This window comes from Dromaius novaehollandiae, chromosome 1 (genome assembly GCF_036370855.1).
Source record: "Dromaius novaehollandiae isolate bDroNov1 chromosome 1, bDroNov1.hap1, whole genome shotgun sequence".
Taxonomy (NCBI): domain Eukaryota; kingdom Metazoa; phylum Chordata; class Aves; order Casuariiformes; family Dromaiidae; genus Dromaius; species Dromaius novaehollandiae.
The window spans coordinates 404,646-425,506 of record NC_088098.1 but is presented as its reverse complement, the minus strand read 5'-3'; the positions used below and the strand labels follow the sequence as shown (position 1 = coordinate 425,506).

Sequence of the window (20,861 nt, the reverse complement as noted above, 5' to 3'; positions counted from 1 at the left end):
AGCTAATTGGGGGAAAAAAGTATAAATAGGAGATGAAAATTTTTGCATCAGCAAGTGCTCTGAAAGAGTGACTTAGAGGCAGAGCACTGACAGGATGGCTTCCTGTAGCTGAAAAAGCCTTAGGAAAAAAATGTAAATGCAAGATACACTCTAAATCCGCACTCTGTTACTTCTTTTGTAACTGCACTGCTGACTTTGTAATCTAGGATTTAACTTTTTCTGCCTGCCGTATAAACTGGATTTGGGTGGACCAGAACCATGCCATCCTTTCACGACTGATGAATCCCCGTAAACCTGTGTTGAGAACAAATCTTCTCGGGTATCTGCAGATTCAGGAATCCATGAATTGGAGAGTGCTTCTTGTTATGGAAATCGCCTCATTTCATGCCAGCCCATTGTTTCACCGGTGCAGATGACAGTGGGGTTGTCCCCAGGCCATGGAGGACTTAACGACTTGAGAGCACTGGGTGCGCGCAGACACTGCCCTGATACCCAGCTACACCACAATTATAACTCGACTAAAACCAAAGAACAGACCGAATTTTCATAGTTAAAGCTCACTTATAGCTCCCGTAGCTCTTACCGCATCTTGGGAAGGTGCCACATGCCAAGGTGAGGAAAGACATCCGCCCAAAGCCTGCTATCCCACACTTTTCTGGAAAAGGCAACGCTGCTGTTGCCATCTAAGGCTACATGATACCCCAGTGAAAAGGAAGAGGTCGTATCTCCTGTTAACTCAGCTGATACAGCTGAAGAAGATGGACAAGCTCTCAGGCCCACCAGTCATTCTTCAGGTTTGGAAAGTTTTGTCCACTTTTTCCAGATACATTGATATATCAAGTGAAGGATATCTCCTCTCTACAGCCCTCTCCTGAATCTGACAAGAAGCAGACAGTAGAGAAGTGACCCAGACTTCCGGGAAAAAGCCCATATTGCCATAAAAATATCTGGGACAAGACACAATTAGAGATGGAAAAAAGCAGAGACTCCACTGTATAATGAGCTTCCACGGGAGATTTGGTGAATCCAAGTTTGAGCATTTGCAGTCTATGGCCAAACTCTCTGACAAAATCCCACCCGTTTCAGGAAGGACGACCGTCGCACAACCGACCTGCGCGGCCTGCCCATCCACGCACCCACGCGCAAAACCGCAAGCTTTAAAACAGAGGTGGGAACGCTGCGAGACCGTCACCGTGGCATTGGGTAACAAACACATCTCCAGAGCTGTCATGACACGACTGCCTAAAACCTCCCTCCTAAAGCCACTTTCTGTTACCCGCAGGTGTTGTGCTTGGTCCCTGCATGACACTAAGGAAGGATTAATTTCAATTATGTTTCTACAGCACCTGCGCAGATGTTCCCTTCTAAGGTATATGATTCACAAGCCCTTACTGCAACCCAAGAAATGCTGGGGACAGCGATAAAGCAATTTAAACCCAGCAAAACGTGCCGAAAGCGGCACAGCAGAGCAGCAAGGGCTGGCCAGGGCCGGCGCGCCTCGGGACGTCCCCTCCGCGGGCCGGGAGAGCGCGGCACGAGCCACCCCGAAAACGCCAATTAACCCCAATTAACTTACCAAGAGCGGGAATGAACAGAATGGGCTCGGGCGGCCGGCGGTGGGCTGCTGTGACAAGGCAGCACGTCCCCGTCAGCCACGGGAGCCTCCATCCCCAGCGCGGCCGGGCAGCTGCCCGCGGCCTCCCGCGGCGGCAGGACGCCCTTCGCGGCGACCGGGCAGGGGGCTGCACCAACGTCGTCTCTGGGCTTCGACTCGCTCCGATTTCGCTAAAAGAGCGCTTCTTCAACCAACGGCTCGCAATGGAGGTCACGGGCAGGCCTAGGAGCGCGGGCGCTCACGCCTGTCCCGCGCCGAGGCCCAGCCCCGTGACGGGCCGGCAGCCACCAACATGGCGCTTCCCCGCGGGGCCGGCCGTGTCCTAACGAGCGCCTAAGGGCGGAGAAGCTCCTTCCCCAAAATGGAGCCCCCTCTCCAGAGCCGCCTCCCGCCCAGTTTCTGTGTGTGCGAACAGTGGAGGCAGCGGGGTCGGGAAGGCGCGGGCCTGTAGCACGTTTTACCCTAAATTTCCAATCATTTGCATGGGGTTTTTTACTTAAGTCTTCATATTCACTTGGGGGGGGGGTTGGGTTTTTTTGGTTTTTTGGTTTTTCTGAAATGATGATAAATAACTCCAGACGTTCATTTAGACCTGGGCTTCGTCGGCACGTGGGGCGTCGTGTCACGGAGCTGCTGGGCGCACGAACGCCAACGCCTCGGCAGCCGGAAACAGCAGGAAGCTGCTTTCTGGGTTAAGCCACAGAGAACCATACATTAAAAATGAAGTTACCCTCAGAATTTTCCATCAACCCAGATTTTATTAAAAATAATCTCCCCTGGAGATGGCTGTAATATAAAGCTGCAATACTGCTTCTCATACTGTGGCCCATGCTTTCTTTCCAGTAACTGTGAATTATGGCTCAATTATTTTCACTTTGTCCTCTAAGCACAGGCAAGGAAAGAGAGGAAGGGCTGCCCTCATGCCTTCTTCCAAAAAGGAAAAGAAAAGATCCATAGCACAAGCCTGTGCCCGTTTCTGCGCTCCTAGCCGCAGGTACCAGTAGGGAGTCCTGCACACAGTGCAATATATTCTGCAAACATTTTCCCCCGAGGAACCGTGAAATCCACCCTGCACTGCCCTTCAGTGCTTAGAGCTCAGTAACAGTGAACCTTTGAGGTTCAGAAGTTCTGCCAAAATAGGTGAACTACAACTACAATAGGTCTACAGCTGCTCAGGACACAGAGCACAAAGACAGGAGAAAAGCCCATTTTGACAAATTTAACTCAGAAAAAACCATGCCTGTTATAGCCTTTATCCCTTGCTTACTCTGAAGTTTTCCCCCATGCCTTCCACAGAAGTTACCTGCTCCCCTCACGCAAGGCTGCTCAGGCTCCTGCCCTCGCACCCCCACAGTCTGCCTTCCCTCCAGCCCGCTCTGCTCCTCGGGGCTATCGCAGCACAGCTTCCCTGTGCGTACCCTGTTCAGAAAGCTAACACATTGCAAAGGGAGGGCCAGTAAAGCAGCAACTGTTGAACAGACTGAAGGTAGTGTCTTCACAAGAAAAGAGGTTTTCTCTTTTTAAGCAGAAAAGCAACAGCGAAGAAAATTTTCGCTTGGTAAGTCCACCTGGTCTCTGACCGGGATACATCTCACACCCCCAATCTGCTCTCTGACAGCAGTCTTGTGTCCTACAGTGCATTGCATAAAACAGCACAAGAATATTATTCAAGAGCACAGGTCACAGATATGCAACAGGAGAAAACTTCCGCAGGGACCTAGAAATCTGTCGTTCAGCTAACATCGACACTTTTTAAGGAGGCAACACAACACCTAGTGTGCTCTACCAAAAAGCCAGCTCTCAGCCTGGCATCAGACAGGGATGGAGAGGAGACCTGTCAGAGCATCAGCAGTTTTACCCAAGGATGCTGGAGGGCCCCGAGTGAACCTCACTGACACGAACAAAAAAGTGTTCTCCCTTATATACCAAATGCACTTATTAGCATGACCAGCTGGGAGTCAGGGAAGCAAAAGCATAACCCATGTCAACGAGGGAAAAATTCTAACTCAGATTTGCGGTCGTTATAGGTGATAACCCTTTGGTCTCATTTGCAAAACTGCAGCCATTACGAGGCTTGTGCCAGAGGTCTCCAGAGAGGAGACGTTGTGTCCCACCAGTCCACCTCTCCACTTCTGAAATAAATGCTATCTGGTGAGCAATGCCTGGGAGCATGGCCTGCCCCTCGTTGCACGAGCCACCTCCGGCAGCATGTGCCGCTTCCTCCCAGCCGTCACGTAGCCAGGCACCTCCAGCAACGCCAGACTCGGGAAAGGCAGATTTCACTGCCAGTTCTGCCACGGGCTGGAGTGAGTTTGATGAGACTTCAAAAGGAGCCGAGCACAGCTACGGCACTGCCCTGACTATGCTTGTACCACCCAGCCCTTCATCACCAGTGCCGGTGCCCTGCAACAAGGCTCAGCCTTCAAACAGTGTCTGTCCCTGTCTTTCGAGGATCTACCTCACTAAGCAAACACAGAGTTTTGGCCACCTCAGTTGAAATTCTGCATTTATCTTATAACGCATCTCAGAAGGAAGTTCAGCGCTGTTTCACTCAGGCTAGTGATGCGCTGGAATAGACTGCCGGGAGCGGTGGAGTCTCCGTCACCGAAGGAGTGCTTTGAAGGAGTGCTTCAACAGCAGGCTAAACAAATGTGTCAGCAGCAACACAGGTACCGTTGACCCTACGGCGGTGCAGGCCAGCTGGCCAGACAACCCCACCACTGCGGTCATGCATTTCAGCCGAACCCCGGCACTTTGCTCGTCAGGCGTTCCTGCACGGCTGACAGCTTTTCACACACTTCTGTAAGCAGAGACGTTCTGTCGTGCAGTGCTTACGCCGCTGCTGCTCTCTGAGCTTTGAAGGATGAACCACGGCTCTTTGCCTCAGCTCTTGCACCGATGATGCTTAACACTGGTTTTGGCACCTGCCCTTCTACTGGTCAAGGACACGTCCTAAACATTAGCGTGAGGTAACTGTTATTGACCCGTCGTGCAGAAAAGCTGTGAAAGGCTGAACGCCACCACTGCAGGCAGAAATGAGACGTGAATGCCCAACTCTAGTACAACGGCTGTGGGGTGCTCTCACAACTGCTCCCAGCAGAGCAGCTCAAATGCAGTGCCCTAACAACCTGTAACCCCAGGCACTGATCTAACAGCAAGGCTACGGAGCTCCAGCCGCCTGCCTCCCCCCTTCTCGGCCCCGCGCCGGGCCGCACTCCCGCCTCTCCCCAGCACTACAAATGCACAAGCGCGACACGTTCGTGATAGCAGTTCTGGGGACCCACCAGAGTCATTCCCACACGCAAGACGCTGCAGATTCAGCGCCAGTCTCGTCTCTGGCCCAGAGAAGTCACGCTCAGTCTGCAGTGAAGGATTCAAACTCAAAACATGTACAGGGTGATGGAGGCACATGTCTTGTTAGTCAATTTAACGTTTAAGTCTTTCCAGAGCAATTCCACGAGGACACAGTTAACCAGAGAGGACTAGTTTAGAGCACGCAGCCAGCCAACGCGGGGAAAGGACGGTCAGAGAGGGCCAGGGAGGCAGCCTGAGCCAGTTCTTAGGATCTGCAGGTTCCCGCTGACCCATCTTTGCACCCACCATGAGAAATTATGCCTCGGGGGGGATCCTCACCTCATGGCTGCCCCCGGGACTACACAGACCCATGCTTCCAGAGAGAACCTGTTCTTTTTTTAAGCTGTTAAATCATATAAAAGGTTCAGAAAACCTGCTACTGCAGAGCTCGAGCAGGCAGACAACCCTGCTTTAGGGACCAGCCCAGCCACCGCAGCCTCCCACCAGCCCTCGCCGCACTGTGAGCAGTCACAGGAACACCCGCGACCAGGGACAAAGCGCAGGAAAGCCCTGCCTCACATCGCAAGCTGCAGTCCTCCTTCCGTGGGGCAGGACCTGACAGCGGCATCCCAGCCTTGCATCGCAGTCACTGTGCCTCAGACTAATCAGGGGCCAGCAAACGACCAGCCAGGAGGGTGAAACACCCTTTCTGCTCTTAACAACGACACCCCTTTCTCCTCCTGTTCTCCACCAGGGCCACGCAACGCTTGCAGAGCGGGACACAGGGAACGCTGCCTGCTCTGCCCTGCCGCGAAGCAGAGGGCTGGATTCGCTGCGCTAGCACACGCATGCATATTTACACGGCTTTCTTTAAATCAGATTTGAACAGTTTTATGCAAATAAACTGCTGTTATTCAAAACATCTCATTAAATAATTCACCCCCAATGTCCCAAAGGACATTGCACGGCACTTGGCAGCTAAACTTCCCAGTCCCAAAATAGTCAGCCACAGCCAAAGACCCGATGGTGTGACCAAAAGTGCTCCTGCTTCAGGCAAAGACTCCCTCCACACGCGTTATAAAGCAAAGTGGATTGATTTAAGTCAAAGTGATCACCAATTTAACCATGATAAATCAGCTGGCAGAAAATCTGGATATAAATAATCGAGTCTAATGTTGTTTTGCGTTTGTATGCTTAGCTATTTTCCTAAGGAAAGGCTGAGTCTGATCAATTCATAACCATTACATTAGATTAATTTGCAATTCAATATAGACTTTACAACCAAAAGTGGTTTTTGCTAAGTAGATACAGTGTAACTGTATACATCTATTTAAGCAATTATAATGTAAATATAAATTCATTTTTTAATTTTACACTAACATTTAACAAAAGAGTGAGTAGCATATTTCTTACTTAACAGACGATGAGTAGTTTTTTTACTTGTCATTCAAGTCAAACTGGACTAAGATAGGACCTGGCATTAAAATATGTTCATTCAGCATTTTAAAGTACTTTTTAGTAATAGCTAATTAAATAAAACTACCTTAAATGTGCTGGATACATAAGAAAAGTGTAAGTAACCAAAACATGCCTTGCATTTTCCATCAGTGGCCGTAAAGAAAGGACTTTTTTTTATAGTCACTTAAATAAACTGTTCCTTCAAGTTCATCAAGATTTTAGACTTGGTAGATCTCGCCCTCTTACAATTAACTTTTATGGCTGGATTAGAAGAAAGCAAGTTCTGCTTTTCCCAACCTCCACCTGGTTCCTCAGTTTTGGATCTACTAATCTGTGACCTGAACTGGCTGAGTAAGCCGAAAGCAGTAAAATATTTTCACTTATTTCTGGTTAAAGTTTGGTCTAGTATTTAAAGTAACTTCACACGCTTGACCAGGCTTCTGTCAGACCACTCGTGCGACTGACTCCGAGTGACCGCCCGGGAGACGCATCCCAGCCGTCGCCGGAGCAGGACCAGGCTCCGCGGCCGGGACCACCCGAGCCCCCCGCGCGTCCGCAGCCGGAGCTTCTCCCCTCTCGCCCTCCCCGGCGCGTGGGCGGCTCTGCTCCAGCTCCTCCCGCCGCGCGGCTGGCCTGCTCCCACGACGGCTTCAAGGGCAAACTTCGGCAACCCGAGCCAACGGGTTTAGTATTAATTATTAAACTGCAGCCTGAACCACAGGCTTTTGTCTGAAGTATGTGACCCGTGTCAACGACCGCTGTGCAAAGGTTGGTCTTCATCTCTCTGCTCCTCGTCTCCCCTTGTGCAAGGAGGCAAAACGATACGCCTTGGGGACATTTCTCCAAGGGAACCGGTGGGCTCCGTGTCTCATGTGAGCTTTGTATCGGGACTACGTGCTTTTCAGACGCTGTGCAGTAGCCCACCCCAAACTACTCAGCTTGGTGTAAGGGACACTAGATAAAATTTGATGGTTTGTTATACCCAGAAGATCTGATGATCCTACTTTCTGGATGCTGAGAGAAGGCTTTAATTTGTGTGTTAAATCAGGAAGATGAACACAACAAAAAAAGCTACAAAGGCTCTTTAAAATATGTCATGTCTGGTGCCGCATGCAACAGCGTAAGTAAACGAAGCATGGGGCTGCACAGTGAATAAGAAAGATAAAAAGTACTGAACAGCTGCCTCATGCATCGAACACTATTAATCTGATCTGAAAGAGGCAGGGCTCCTATGGAAAAACAACATGCAAGCTTGTAATCCAAAAGCATCTCAAAGTATATGCATAAGTGGTTTCATTCTCCCATAAAAGAGGTGAAAATCAGACACAACTATTGATATCTGGAGACTTCACACCATCAGAAGGCAGAAGTTTTGGCCAAGGATCAAAGTTTTACATTCATGTTTGGGTCATTTAGGAGGTCATTTCCTGACCTCCAGATCTTCCCTTTGCAACACCGATGCTTTTCTAAGTCTTTTGCTTGTTTCTTTGCACTGCTCACAGAGCTGAGACAAACGGAACGTGGAAAAATGAATTTTAGGATCTACGTGGTACCGGGAAACAGGCTAAAGAGGAGATGAGCCGGCAAGCCCGGCAGCCGAGGGCTGGCGCGTCACACCGCGGGGCCAGCACGCAGCCCAGGGCGAGCCCCTCGCAGCGGCGGCCGCAACGCGAGCCCCGCTTTCCTCGCCTGCGCTTCCCGTGGGGCTCCCGCTCCCGCTCCCGGGCCACGGCGCTGCTTTACGGGAACACGCTGCCAGCCCAGCGGTCGGCTGCAGGGACCAGCTCCCAGCTGCCCCTCAGCATCGGGGAGAGCACAGCCGACGCTTTCCTGCGGGGCCGCAGGACGGAGTAAAACCTGCTCCCTGCCCTTAGGGGAAAGGATGATGTCCGCTTTCATGAAGAAAGGCCTTTTTAGTCTTTGACTCAAAAACGACCTGGAAGAAGATGCACCACCACAGTAACCTGAATTTTGTGCTCTTTATTCCTGCTTTGTGATAGCAAATAAGGACCTAAATAGAGTATGGTGTGGGTGGCTATATATTTAAATAGCTAATTAGCACATGGCTGGGTTTTATCCACTCTGTCAGGAGCTCAAAATACACATCTCTGCTGCTGGTAGCTTCAAGGTCCATTTAGATATCTGCACTAACACTAGCCACTTTTTTGGCTGCATTGATTTCACCCCGGATCTGCCCCACACCACCGGGGCAGCACCAAGGTCGACTCTGCACAGGGCAGGAAGGAGCAGCCAGTTTCTGCTAGTGGCAACGCCTGTTAGCATCATCTTAAACTAGATCCACCCGGAACACGATCCGGACGACACAGAAAGCCTTTCCCCACTACGGATGCGGTCTGCAGACACATCAAGCTAGTGCAGCTGCTCAACGGGGACCATCTCCTCGCCCAGCCCCACCGGCGCACGCCAGACAGCGACCCGACCCAGGGAGCTGCCGCAAGTTAAAGCTAATGGGGGGAAACCTTATTTTAACCTCCAGTAGCTCCTTAGTCTGGTTTTAACATGATTTAAAAGAGAAAAGAAGAACAGTTGCCAGCACACAATGGAGAAGAAAAGCCCTTGGAAATCTCCAGGAGGAAGTCTCATCAACTGAACATTTCTGCTCCTCTAGATCTTTCCGAGCTATTTCAATGAGCTCCAGCTCTGATAGCAGCTTCCTAAGTACCACTCATCTGCAAGAGGCTCTTATCTCTCTGCATACATTTTTTATGCGATGTGCTGAGCTGTGATTCCTCGGAACAAGTTTTCCCTTCTTCCAGTGAAAAAAGTAAATAGCAAACCTGTGTCTCGTTGCTCACCAAATTATAGCCGTGGTGGCCGTGGCCGTGCAGAAGGAAGCCAGTGCTGCCCACCACCCGCAGCAAAGCGTTTCCCCTGGGATACGTCCCAGGTTTGGCCAGGCACCTGCCAGGATTTCAGTGCCTCCAAGTCCCCAGCCCACGCTGCAGACAGACGGGATGTAGATGACTGCTGGAGGCACTTTTGCTCTCTCCTAGTTTATTCCTACATTACTCCCTTTTCCTACCAGCAGGGCCCAAGGGGAAGCTGAGAGCCGAATCCAAAGCGCTCCAGCTGCAAGGCTTTAACAATCCAATTTTCAAATGAGTTTGAACAATATGGGGCTGCAATTCAAAGCAATTCCAGAGAAACAAACCTCAGCTTGCCCATGTCTCTGTCACCTTAAAAGATGGATTGTAATCTCCTAAATCCTGTTTTGGATAACCTCATCCTGGATCTCCACCGCGCTCCTCCACAGAGCCGTACAGAGGGCCGAAGCCGAGCTGAGAGGGCTCTGCCGGAGGACAAGCAGCCGCGGGCTGGACGCGGGGGCAGGCGGAGGCGAAGCAGACGGTCCCCAGCGCTGGGGAGCATCCTCGGGGCCTCGCACGTCCTCTCCCTCTACTTCTGCCCTCTTTCCAACGCCCTCCCTGCGTGAGGGCCGGCGCCAACATGCACCAGCGCCTCGCGCGGACCGGGGTTAACGGAGGAGGCTGTTTCTGGGTTATCGAACTGCAAGCGAATTACTGTGCTGGGGGTGACTGCAGAGCGCAGCAGCCCAAACTGCTAAACAAATCAATCCCCTGCCCTACAGCTACCGCGCGAAACGGGTCAGTGGAGTGAACATCCCCCCGCACCAGCAGCGCTGCGGGGGGGCTCCACGCCGGCACGGCCCCGGGGGGGGGGGGGGGGCTGGAGCCCGGGGGGCTGCCGGGGACCCGCCACGCGCTCGGGCTCCCCGGCGGGCACCTCCCTGGCTCCCCGCCGCCCCTCGCCACCTCCGGGAGAGGGTCCTGCTGCCCCACGGGCATCGGGCGTCCGCCCGCCCCGCCGGCACTCGCGGTGCTCTGCCCGTCGTGAGCACGGCGCCGTGCGGTCCTCGATTACCCGCCGCACGCCGGGGCTCAGAGGCTGCGCCGCCGCCCGGGCTGGTTTTCTTCCTCCATAACACAGCAGCAGCGGCTCGCGTTTTGCCGTGCGGCAGCGGCTGACACGCTTTGCAAGCAGGGACTTGGCAGCAGGAATTCTGTGCAGCCGAGCTAATTCGTATCGCGGCGTGCGCAGGGTTGGTCTGCCCAAAGTCTGCGTTTTAACCATTTCTGCAGCAGCGGCGGCAGAGCCTGGTGAGGAGCCAGGGCTCCGCGGAGGGCGCGGTGCTGTCCCAGGCCTCTGCCCCCCTCCTCCAGGGATCCTTCCGCTTTCTGCCAGCACCTGAACCCTCTCGGGGAGCACAACGGGTTTGGGACAGCAACTTACACAGCTCATAAATGCAAGCAGGTTTTCACTACGATTTTTGCTTTGGGATTTTTAACCCACAACAATTTTTAAGTATAGTTTCATTCATGCTTTTCATACCAATTCCCTCCATGAACTCAGCATTTCTATGCACTGGGGTACCCACTGCCCGCACCGTGTTACTGAGCACACGGCACAGGCACAGCCGTGCAGCACACAGCCCCGCACAGCTGCAGGAAAGCGGCCAGGGTGATGGGCTGTGCCCTGTCGGAGCGGCCCCGCGGGCAGGTTTGCTGCCGTGCCTGCCAGTGCCGCGCTGCGCAGCCCCAGAGCTGGCTGGCGGTGAACCACCCCGAGTGTCTGCAGCCACCAAGCCAGCGCAGCCTAAAGCAGCTGCACCTTGTCACGTGCTTTTTCCATCATTCAGGTCGATCCTGTGTCAGGGGCTTTCGTGAGGGGGCAGGTTCTGGCTCAGAAGAAATGTGCCCAGTGGCATTTCCTACGCCCACTGCCTTCTCTCTGCTTTCATTTTAAGGAGACGTAACACAGCAGCAGGTAGCAAATTTTGCAGAAAGGGCCTTTTTATTTACTGACACAACAACTCTCCTTTTGCAAAACCCCCAGTCAGTAGGAGCGTCCCTCACTGCACGGCTCCTCCGCAGAGTCCAGAGCCAGGCCAGCGCGGGCGCCTGCAGCCCACGCGCCCCGCACGCACCCCACCACGCGCCCCACACGCACCGCACCACGCGCCCTGCACGGTCACCTGCAGCCCCTGCACCCTGCACGCACCGCACCACGCGCCCCGCACGGGCACCTGCATGGGCAGAGCCACGCTGCCGTCAGCAGCAGCCTCCGGGCCCCCGCTCGCAGCCCCTGCCGCAACACCTGGCCGCCCCTGCCGCAACACCTCGCCAGGCCGCAGAGACGCAGCCACGGTGCCGTTTGCTGGCTGGGCTGTTGCTGCTCTCACAGGCTCACGGCGCGATGAATCTGAACCAAATCCCGACCGAATGGCCCACAACGCCAGTTCTTGGCAGCCTTCCTGCCCACCATCAGCCCTGGCTAAGCAGAAGTTCAGGAAAAGTTTGCCTCGCTCTCTTTCGTAATAAGAAAGTTTATTTCTCCATTTCCTTTGGCTTAAAAAAAAAAATCAATGCTTTGTGCACTGGTTTCCAGGCTTTGTTCATTTGCGTTAGGGAGATAACAAGCCAGAAAACATTATCCTGAAGTCTCAGGTGACAGGAAAGAGGGACCAGGGCAGAGCCTCTTCTGCAGCCGCAGGGGCAAAGGAGCAACGACAAACCCGCAGCGAAGGGAAGCCCTCGCCCCAGCGGTATCGCCCCCTCCACCAGCCTCCCGTAAGGGAGCTGGGCGATCCGACGCCTCCAGGACCGCTGCCTGCCCCCAACACGGGACGTCTTCCGCTGCCGGTCCCAGACACGTCATCAAAACCCTGGGAGAGGGAGGACGCGTCTCACTGGACACACACAGGTCCAGGAGGGACGTCTCAAAACCCGCAGCCTGGACATCCAAGGACATCCTTCCACAGCATGAGCTCCCGGAGCAGCTCCCGAGCCCTCCCCGCCGCAGTGCCAGGTGCAGGACCATCCTTCAGCCTGATCCCATCACGAATGAAACCGAATCCTCCTCAGGCTGGCAACACCATCCCGGTATGCAACCCTGGTAGTCTGGAAACTGATGATCTGGCCTGACGCTGCCACGGCCTGTCACCAGCAGGACAGCGTCCAGACGGTCCTCCAAGAGAGACCGAGGGTGCCCACGCGGCACTGCCCGAGCGGCCCGGTGCCGCCCCGGGTCCACGGGCCCGGGTGAGGCGGAGCGGAGGCCGCGTCCCAGCGAGGTTCCCCAGGGCGGCGGCACAGCCAGGCTCACGCGCTGCCCCGCGGTCGGGCTGGGACGGTCCCCGTCCCCGTCCCCACGGGGAGCCAGGCTGTCCCCACGGGGAGCCCCCCGCAAGCCCAGGCAGCCGCAGCTCCCCGGCGGCAGCATCGAAAGCAACGCAGCCACGGCTCAGCGTCTCTCCCACACAAATGGCTTTTTGTCTCTCATCCCAGATTAGCAGCCGCCCCTCCGAGGGACTGTTTGCTCTGGATACCGCTCTCTTCCCCTCCGCTGCAGCATTAATGATCGTTGCTACCTGCTCCCCAGCATGACGTTTGTCACCGACTGGGGCTTGGGGATGTGGCTCGGGAGCCATCTCCTCTGCCTGTGGCTCCCACCGCTCTTTCGGTGACTTCGAGCACCCGGACGAGCCTCACGTCCGCCAACCGCACAACCAGTTTGCTCCCCAACTCGCACAGCTGCACACCGAGCCCGGCCTTGCTCCACACTGAGCACGCACCATCCCCGGTCACAGCCTTGGTGGCACTCCCAGTGTCACCAGCCCTCCCCACCGCGCCGACCTCCCCCGGGCGCAGGGGGACGGGCACAGCCTCCCGCCACGGCCGCAGCCCTCGACACCACCCGCCTTGTCTTCCGCCAGCACGGGGCTCCCAGGGCAGCTCGGAGACCAGGCACCCCATCCGCAGCGCCCACGCTCCGCGCCGGAGCACGGCAGGCCAGTGGCGTCTGCAGCGCCGGAGGGAGGAGCAGCGGGAGCCGGGAGCCCCGTCACGGCAGAGCCCTGCAGCCCAGGCGGGGCCAGGTGCCTCCCGCATTGCTGGGCCCCCAGACACACGATACCGCAACTCAGAGCTAGCGGGTCCTTTGGGAACTGCGCTGGGAAGGGAGAGGAGGAGGGACGACTCAAGGGAGGAGGGACGCACAGGAAGGCAACCTGCGTCCCCCTGAAATGCAGCAACGCCCGGTGCCGGCACTGGGGCCGATGGGGCGCGAGGGAAGACCACCAAAGCCCCTGCGGGAACGAACCCTCGGTACTGCACACGGGATGACTGCAGGAGCCAGCATCACAACACTGCTTCTTCCAGGCGCTCCGATGCTCACTGGAAGCCTCTCACCAACACAACCCCCACCACACTCTCCAGCCATCAGCGCAGCCCTCCCAGCCCCAGCCGCTCTCAGGACGAGGAGAGGGCAGTGGGACAAGACAGAGCCACAGCAAGTGGCAAGCAAAAAGAAAATGAGTCTCCTGTCCCACTGCTGTTGGCTCGGTATTTCCAGGGCACACTCAGGAGACAGGCCTCCCTGTCCCAGCGGCGAAACAAACTCAGGAATCATAAGGGAACGTCAGAGAGCAGCAGAGCTGGGGAAGCCTCTTCCATGACACCATCCCGGGGAGGGAGACAAGCTTTCTGCAGCCTCCCGGAGCTTCCCGCAGCCTCCCAGTGCGGCCCCCTCCGCAGCACGGCTGCGCCGCGAGCTTTGGCCACGCTTTGCATCTCCTCTGCCTGCAGAAGGTCAGGCACCAGGCAGAGGCAAGGAATGCTGATAACTCACAAGCCCGCAGCCCGGGATAGGGAATATTGGGATGACCCTCCTCATCCTTCATCGCCCTGGTCTGGGTGGCAGCAGGGACCTGGCAGGGTTGCTGCAGCTCCTGACCACGGCCCCCAGCACAGGAGCAGCCGGCCCGCGTGCCGAGCGCTGCTTGCCTCCCCCACCCAGGGATTCACAGCCCGTTTATGGCCCCTGCAGAGCTCTTCGCCTGCGTGGCAGCAGATGCCACCAGTGACTTCTGCGCTGTGCGAAGGGGCATTTCCTCTTGGTAGATTAAAACGTGCTTCCTTTCCACCCCAGCACAGCCCTCCCGGGTGCGGTACTGCAGGCGAGCCCGTCCCCCCGCCCCAGCTCCACCTGCCTCCACGTTGGGATGCGTCTGCACGGAGCAGGAGAGCACGCTGCAAAAACGTCACGTTCTGCGTGTGCCGCAGGTTCCATTTCTCTGCTGTTTATACACGGGTAGGGCCGCTTAATCTCTTTTTCCGGGAGCTCAGCGTTGCTGCAGGTTGCTCGACTATTTAACCTAAGTGCTGGCCATCGTTAGGATGTAAAGAGTGAGGTACGTGCAGAGACCGCCTTTTCAGAGACAGGGTCACAGCCTCGGGTGCAGACCTGCCCCAACAATGGGAACCACTAAGAGCGAATTCAAAGGCTTTCAGCCGAACAAAGATGGTAAAAGAGGGTTGCAAAGGAACGTAAAAGAGGCTTGAGACAACTCCAAGAGAGCCGGGAAGCTTGACTTGAAGAGTCAGCTACTTCACAAAGTCTAAAAACCCACCTGGGGGCTCTAAATCCGACAGGAGACATAAATTCAAACAACCGGAGCTCTGGCCAGCCGAAGACTTGATCCCTGAAACACTGATCGCTAATGAAGTCCAACCTGCTGTTGAACAGCTTCTTGTGCACCCCGTGCCTGAAGACGCCACAGGGAGATGAATCCCCACCTCCAAGCAGAGCTCGCCGGAGCGAAGCCCGTGCCCATCGGCAGGGCGACGTGGCTGCCACGCCGGCGCCCAGGAGCCTCCCGTGGGGAGGCTGCTCCAGCGGCCGGGGCACAGGGTCACGTCGGACCGCGCAGGGCTGGAGCTCAGGGAGCAAAGCCCCTTCGGCACACAGACCTGTCGGCAGCACGCGGTCCCGCGGAGAGCAGCCATTCCCGCTGGGGACCCATCCCTTCTCCTTGGATTTGCACCCGCCACAGAGTACGCAAGAAAGCCTCCTCCCTGGATGATCTCTGCTCGGAGCAGCTCCCGCTCAGCTCCAGGACGGAGACACGGAGCAGGGCCTGGACGGACAAGGTGCTCCGTGGTCCCAGTCACAGGGCGAGCATTGCACGTGCCTTACCCTCTGCTTTCCTCAGCTCCCCCCGTCCTCGTCTGCTCCTCCAGGCTGGCAGAGCAGCTGAGACCCATCCCAGGGCACAAACACGAACCTGCCCTGGAGCGACAGCCCCACACGGACCCACGCAGCCGGCAGAGCGGCCACCTCCCTGTCCACCCACTCCGCGTCCCCCAGGGAGGGCCACCGCCGCAGCAGAGCCAGGCAGCCGGAGGGGGGAAAGCAGAAGGGCCTCTCCGAGAAGATGCCTGTGCCCCAGGGTCTTCCCTGCCTCCCCCTCTCCTCTCCTCTCCTCCCTCCCCACCCCGGTGCAGCAGGCGCTGGCAGGGTCAGCGCGGGAGCCATCGCAGATCAGCCACACGCTGCGGAGATTCAAGGAGGCTCCAAGCCCGGGAGCTGAAGCGTGCGGCGATGCCGTCTCGCGGCCAGGAAACACCAGGAGAGCCACGGGCTCCAGCGCCCCTGAGGGCTCCATGCGGCAGGCGATGGGCAGCGGGGCCTGGCCCGGCCCTGGGCACCAGCCAGGCTCTCCGCTGGCGACACAGACTCGGGGACAGCGGCCCGACGGCAGCGCTGAAACGCCAGGGCCCAGCCCCGGGAAAGGGGTCTGAGCAGCAGGAGCCCCTGCTGATGCCAAGCCAGGGGACCGCGGGGAGCAGCAGGACCCATGCGCCCAGGAAGCGGGGCGGTGGCAAGGGTGCAGGAGCCCTGCGGCTCTCCGGCAGAGCAAGACAAGGAGCCCAGCACCCCGTGAGAGGGGAGGAGGGGGCAGAGGATGCACACAGCCCTGCAGCACCTTCCCATCAGCTTCTCCAAGACACAGCAAGCACCCTCGGACACATCCCGGAGCCCAGAGCGCCCCACGGACACCCCCAGACGCGTCCCAGAGCCCCACGGAGGAGGCGGGAGCATGAGGGCAAGCACAACAGCGGCAGATGGGACCGGCTCAGTCTCTTGTTCTCCCCTTGTCCCCTTTCACACCGGATAAGCCCTGGTCTGCTGGGACGGCGCTCTGCAGACGGGCACCATACTGTCTGCCCAGAGCCCAGCGCACGAGCGCTGAGTGCCCAGAGCCGAGAGCTGACGCGCGGCGGCGATCTGCAGGGAATGCAGGGGCACTCGGAGGATGCTGCGCAGCGTTTAGGGATGCACGCCGTTCAGCCAGCCAGGCCCTTCCCGCCTGTTCATCTAAGTGATGGTATCTCAGCACACAAGAGGAGTCTGCAAAACAGGCAGCTGCTGTTTGGGAAGTCAGCCCTCACCTGAGCCGTAAATACAACAGCCGTCCGCAGGCACGGCCTGGGTCCGGAGGAAAGGGAGGATCTGAACAAATCGCCAGTCCCAGCACTGCTGTGGGCCCAACGTACAGGAGCACAGACACACAGGGGTGACACGGGGTGTCCGGCTCGCCTGGCCGGGCTTGCAGGACGGCAGAGGGGTCTGGCAGAGCAGCGGTCCTGTCGCCCCGGCCCTTCACCGCTGCACAGAGCAGAGGAGCTGCGCGGGGCTGGCCCTGCTCTGCAGGCTCCCAGCCCAGCCTCCTCTCCCCGGCCCTCACAGCGCGCTCCGCAGCCGGGGGGGCGCGGGGGCCGCAGCGGACTCCCCTGCACGCTGACCACGCGGCCGAGCCTGCCGGTGCTGTGCCGCTCTCACCAGCGCCCAGCAGCCCTGCCCCGTGTCCCTCCGAGCACGCAAAACCCTCCCAGGCGCTGCACCCGGGACTTCTCCTCCGTGCAGCTCCCTGACACGCACCCGCTCCGTGGGGACGGAGCTCTGGGAGGAAGAGTCCCACTGCACCCACGCAGAGATGCTGCGCTTTGCAGAAGCCACCCCCTTCCCGCCACGGCCTTCGCCAGCCCCGGGTCTGGCCGGGCTGAGCTGCCTCGCTCCGTCTCCGGGACTGTCCCCGGGCTGGAACGGAGGAGTCTCAGCCGGGTTTACAGCACACCATCGCATTCACCACGGGCATCGCCGCTTCCCCCAGCGGCCATGCACATCCCCGGAACAGGCGACGGCAGGCAGGGAGAGGGGGAGCAGGGCCGGATCGGCGGAGCGCAGAGGTGGAAGCCATGGCAGCGTGCGGAGCAGCGGCGCTCCCGGACGGCCCCGGCCCTGCCCCAGGCTGCATCCACGGCGGGACGCGGGGTGAGGAGCGGCAGCGGGGCACGACCCAGCCCCGCGCGTCGGCCCGGCACGGGTGGGCACAGAGGGGCGGAGGAGGAGCCGATGCTCGGGGGCTCATGCTGAAGGGAGAGAGCGGGCACCGTGCCCGAGAGGCCGGCTCTCAGCTCCGGCACGGCTGCCGCAGGCCTGGCTGGGCAAACGCGAGCGGGTCCAAAGCCTCTCCCGCAGCGCAAGGTCAGTCCTCACCAGCGCGGCGCATCTGCCGGTTCGACTCCTCGACAGCCGCGGCAGCGCCGAGCGCCCAGCACCGCCGTCCCGGGCCAGGCTCCCAAAGAGCACCCTTTCCCCGCAGCCGGGAGGGCTCTCGCCCCCCTGACCCCCAGCAGGGCTCTGCTCACCCGCGTCCCCCCACCCTCGTCCCCAAGGGCCCCCTGCTCCCGCCTCAGAGCCTCCTCCCCGGCCCAGGCGCGCCCCTGCCCCGCAGCCCACACCTCCCCACGCAGCCGTCGTTAGGGCCACAGCTACCTCAGCCTTCAGCGAACTTTTTCTCCCGTCTTGCCTCAAAAACACCTGTCTCCAAACGGCCCTGCGAGCCTCGGCGCAGCTCGGGCACCGAACACCCGTCCCACGCTGACCCCCGCCGTCTCCAGGCTCCTGCTCCCACCCCCAGCACAGCTGCCCGGCCGAGCACTGCCCCTGCCCCGGGCACCGCGGTGCCGCGTCTCGTGGGGCCTCGCAGCGTCCCGCAAAAACCCCTTGCACCGCATGGCCTGACCCAGCCAGCCCCACGCACATAACGGGTCCACGCCGCGGGGACACCGTGTCCTAGCACAACCCGTCACCTCCGAAACACCGCGAGGTCCCACAGCCCCCGAGGACAACCGTCCCAGCGCTGCAACACCCCACGACAGCACGCGGTGCCCCCCACGGCGCACACACGCGCTGCCCCACGGCACGGCTGACGCACGGCGGTGCACGGGCTGACACAGGCGGTGCACAGGCTGACACACGCAGTGCACGGGCTGACACAGGCGGTGCACGGGCTGACACAGGCGGTGCACAGCGCCTGCCGCGTCACACCTCGACTCCCCGCCAGCGACACCTGCGCACCGCGCCGGTGGCTCCGTGGCCCTGTGCCCGCTGTGCCTCTGCTCGGTGCCGCTCTCTGCCCAGCACCGGCTGCAACTCGCGGCCCCGCGGCCCGACGCCCCGACCCCGCAGGTGCCACGTCCGCACGGCGCAGGGCCTGTGCACGTCGGCGCCCGGTCCCTGCCCGCGCCCCTGCCCCGTCCCGCTCGTCCCCTCCACCGCCACCGGCTCTGCCGCCCCGCTGCGGCCCCGCTCCCACCGCCCAGCCGGGGCCGGAGCCCCCGGGCCGCCCCCAGCCGCGGTCCCCCCGCGGTCCCCCCCACGGCGCTGCCGGTCCCGGTCCCGGTCCGGTGCCGGTGCCGGCGGCGGGAGCGGCCCCCGCGGGGCGCTCGGCGGGGCGGCCCGGGCCGCTCCCCCCGCGTCCTCCCGGCTCTGCGGGGCGCCGGGAACGGGCAGCCGGGGGCCGGGAGCGGGGGGCCGGGGGCCGGGAGCCGTCCCGCCGGGTCGCCGCCGCCCCCGCCCGCCGGCGGTGCGAAGTTTGCCCGGCTGGTGCCGGCGGTGGCGGCCCCGGGGACGAGGCGGCGCCGCTGCGGGAACCGGGCCGGGGCAGGGGGCGGCCGGGGCCGGGGCCGGGCCGGGGTTGGGGTGCGGGCCGGGGGGTGGGTCGGGGTCGGGCGCCGGGGGCGGTTCGGGGGCCGGGCCGGGGGGGGGGGTTCGGGGCCGGGGGCCGGGCCGGGGTGCGGGGCCGGGGGCCGGGCCGGGGGGGGGGTTGCGGGTCGGGGTCCTGGGCCGGGGGCCGGGCCGGGCGCGGGCACTCACCGTCTGCTGGAGGTCGGGGATGCCGATGCGGACGACGATGGCGCCGGGCGCGGGCTCCTCCATGCGCGCCGGGGCCGCCAGCTTGGGGGAGCGGGGCCCGCCGGGGGCCCGGGCCGCGTCGTGCCGCGTCTCCTCCCGCAGGCCGGCGCCCGGCTCCCCGGCGGCAGCGGCAGCGGCAGCGGCGGCGGCGGCGGCGCGGGGCTGTCGCTCCGGCGGCGGCTCCGGCGGCGGCGGCTCGGGGCTCTCATGCTGGCTGCCGGCGGGGCTCAGAGGCATGCTCCGTGCGGCGCGGCGGGGCGGCCCGGCGCCGGCGGCGGCACCGGCACCGGGGGCCGCGCTCACAGCCCGCGCCGGGGCCCTGCGGGAGACACGCGGTGAGCGCGGCGCCGGGACCGCGGGGAGCGGGGACACCCCGCCTGCGGACCCCCGCCCGCCCCGCGCGAGGACCTCGTGGGGACCCCCCCACGCCGAGATCCTCATGCCGGGGACCCCGTGGGGACGCCCCCCACCCTCCTCACAGGCACCCCACACGAGCACCTCGTGGGGACCCCCCCCCCCACGCAGAGATCCTCACGCCCGGGACCTCGTGGGGACCCCGTGGGGACCCCCCCACCCTCCTCACAGGCACCCCATGCCGGGGACCTCGTGGGGACGCCCCCCACGCCGAGATCCTCATGCCCGGGGACCTCGTGGGGACCCCCCCACGCCGAGATCCTCATGCCCGGGACCTCGTGGGGACCCCGTGGGGACCCCCCACACCCTCCTCACAGGCACCCCACACGAGCACCTCGTGGGGACCCCCCCACGCAGAGATCCTCATGCCCGGGACCTCGTGGGGACCCCGTGGGGACCCCCCCCACCCTCCTCACAGGCACCCCATGCCGGGGACCTCGTGGGGACGCCCCCCACGCCGAGATCCTCATGCCCGGGGACCTCGTGGGGACCCCCCCGCACACAGGGCCCTCCCCAGGGAGCCCCTGCCCCGCTCGGGATCTCGCGGGGACGCTCCCCGCACAGCCGTCCCCACGGCGGGACCCTGCGGAGGGTCCCCCCGCTCCGCACCGGCACCTGTGGCAGGGACCTCGCAGGGGAACCCGCTCCCCGAGCTGGGGCTTCCCGGGGAGCGCTGCCCTGTACAGGAACCTCCCCCCCCACCATGGGGTTCCCCATGGCAGGGACCTGGCAGCGACACCCTCCCCACACAGGGGCTTTGCAGAGGACCCCCCCACACCCCACCCGGGAATCCCCATGCCTGAGACCACATGGGCCCCCCACTCCCACCCCACACAGGGAACCCCATAGCAGGGACCCTGCTGGGGATCCCCCCCCGCCAGGATCCCCATCACAGGGTACCCCTCCTCCCACCCAGGGATCCCCACAAGTGCCCCCCCAGCAGAGGCCAGCTCCCCCAGCCCCCACGGTGGGCTCAGCTCCCACTGCAGCGGCTCCCACC

At 60.5% G+C, this 20,861-nt stretch overlaps 1 protein-coding gene across 2 annotated transcripts in view; it reads right to left on the bottom strand.

Annotated features, from left to right (window-relative positions):
- The window catches only part of SHANK3 (SH3 and multiple ankyrin repeat domains 3), a 368,629-nt gene extending 348,821 nt beyond the window's left edge, over positions 1-19,808 (bottom strand). For both annotated transcript variants that reach the window (XM_064498806.1, XM_064498868.1), the window contains exon 1: positions 19,409-19,808. In XM_064498806.1, coding sequence (XP_064354876.1) covers positions 19,409-19,684 — 276 coding nt within the window. In that variant the 5' untranslated portion in view covers positions 19,685-19,808. The remainder of the gene's footprint in view (positions 1-19,408) is intronic.
- Between the last annotated feature and the right edge of the window lie 1,053 nt (positions 19,809-20,861).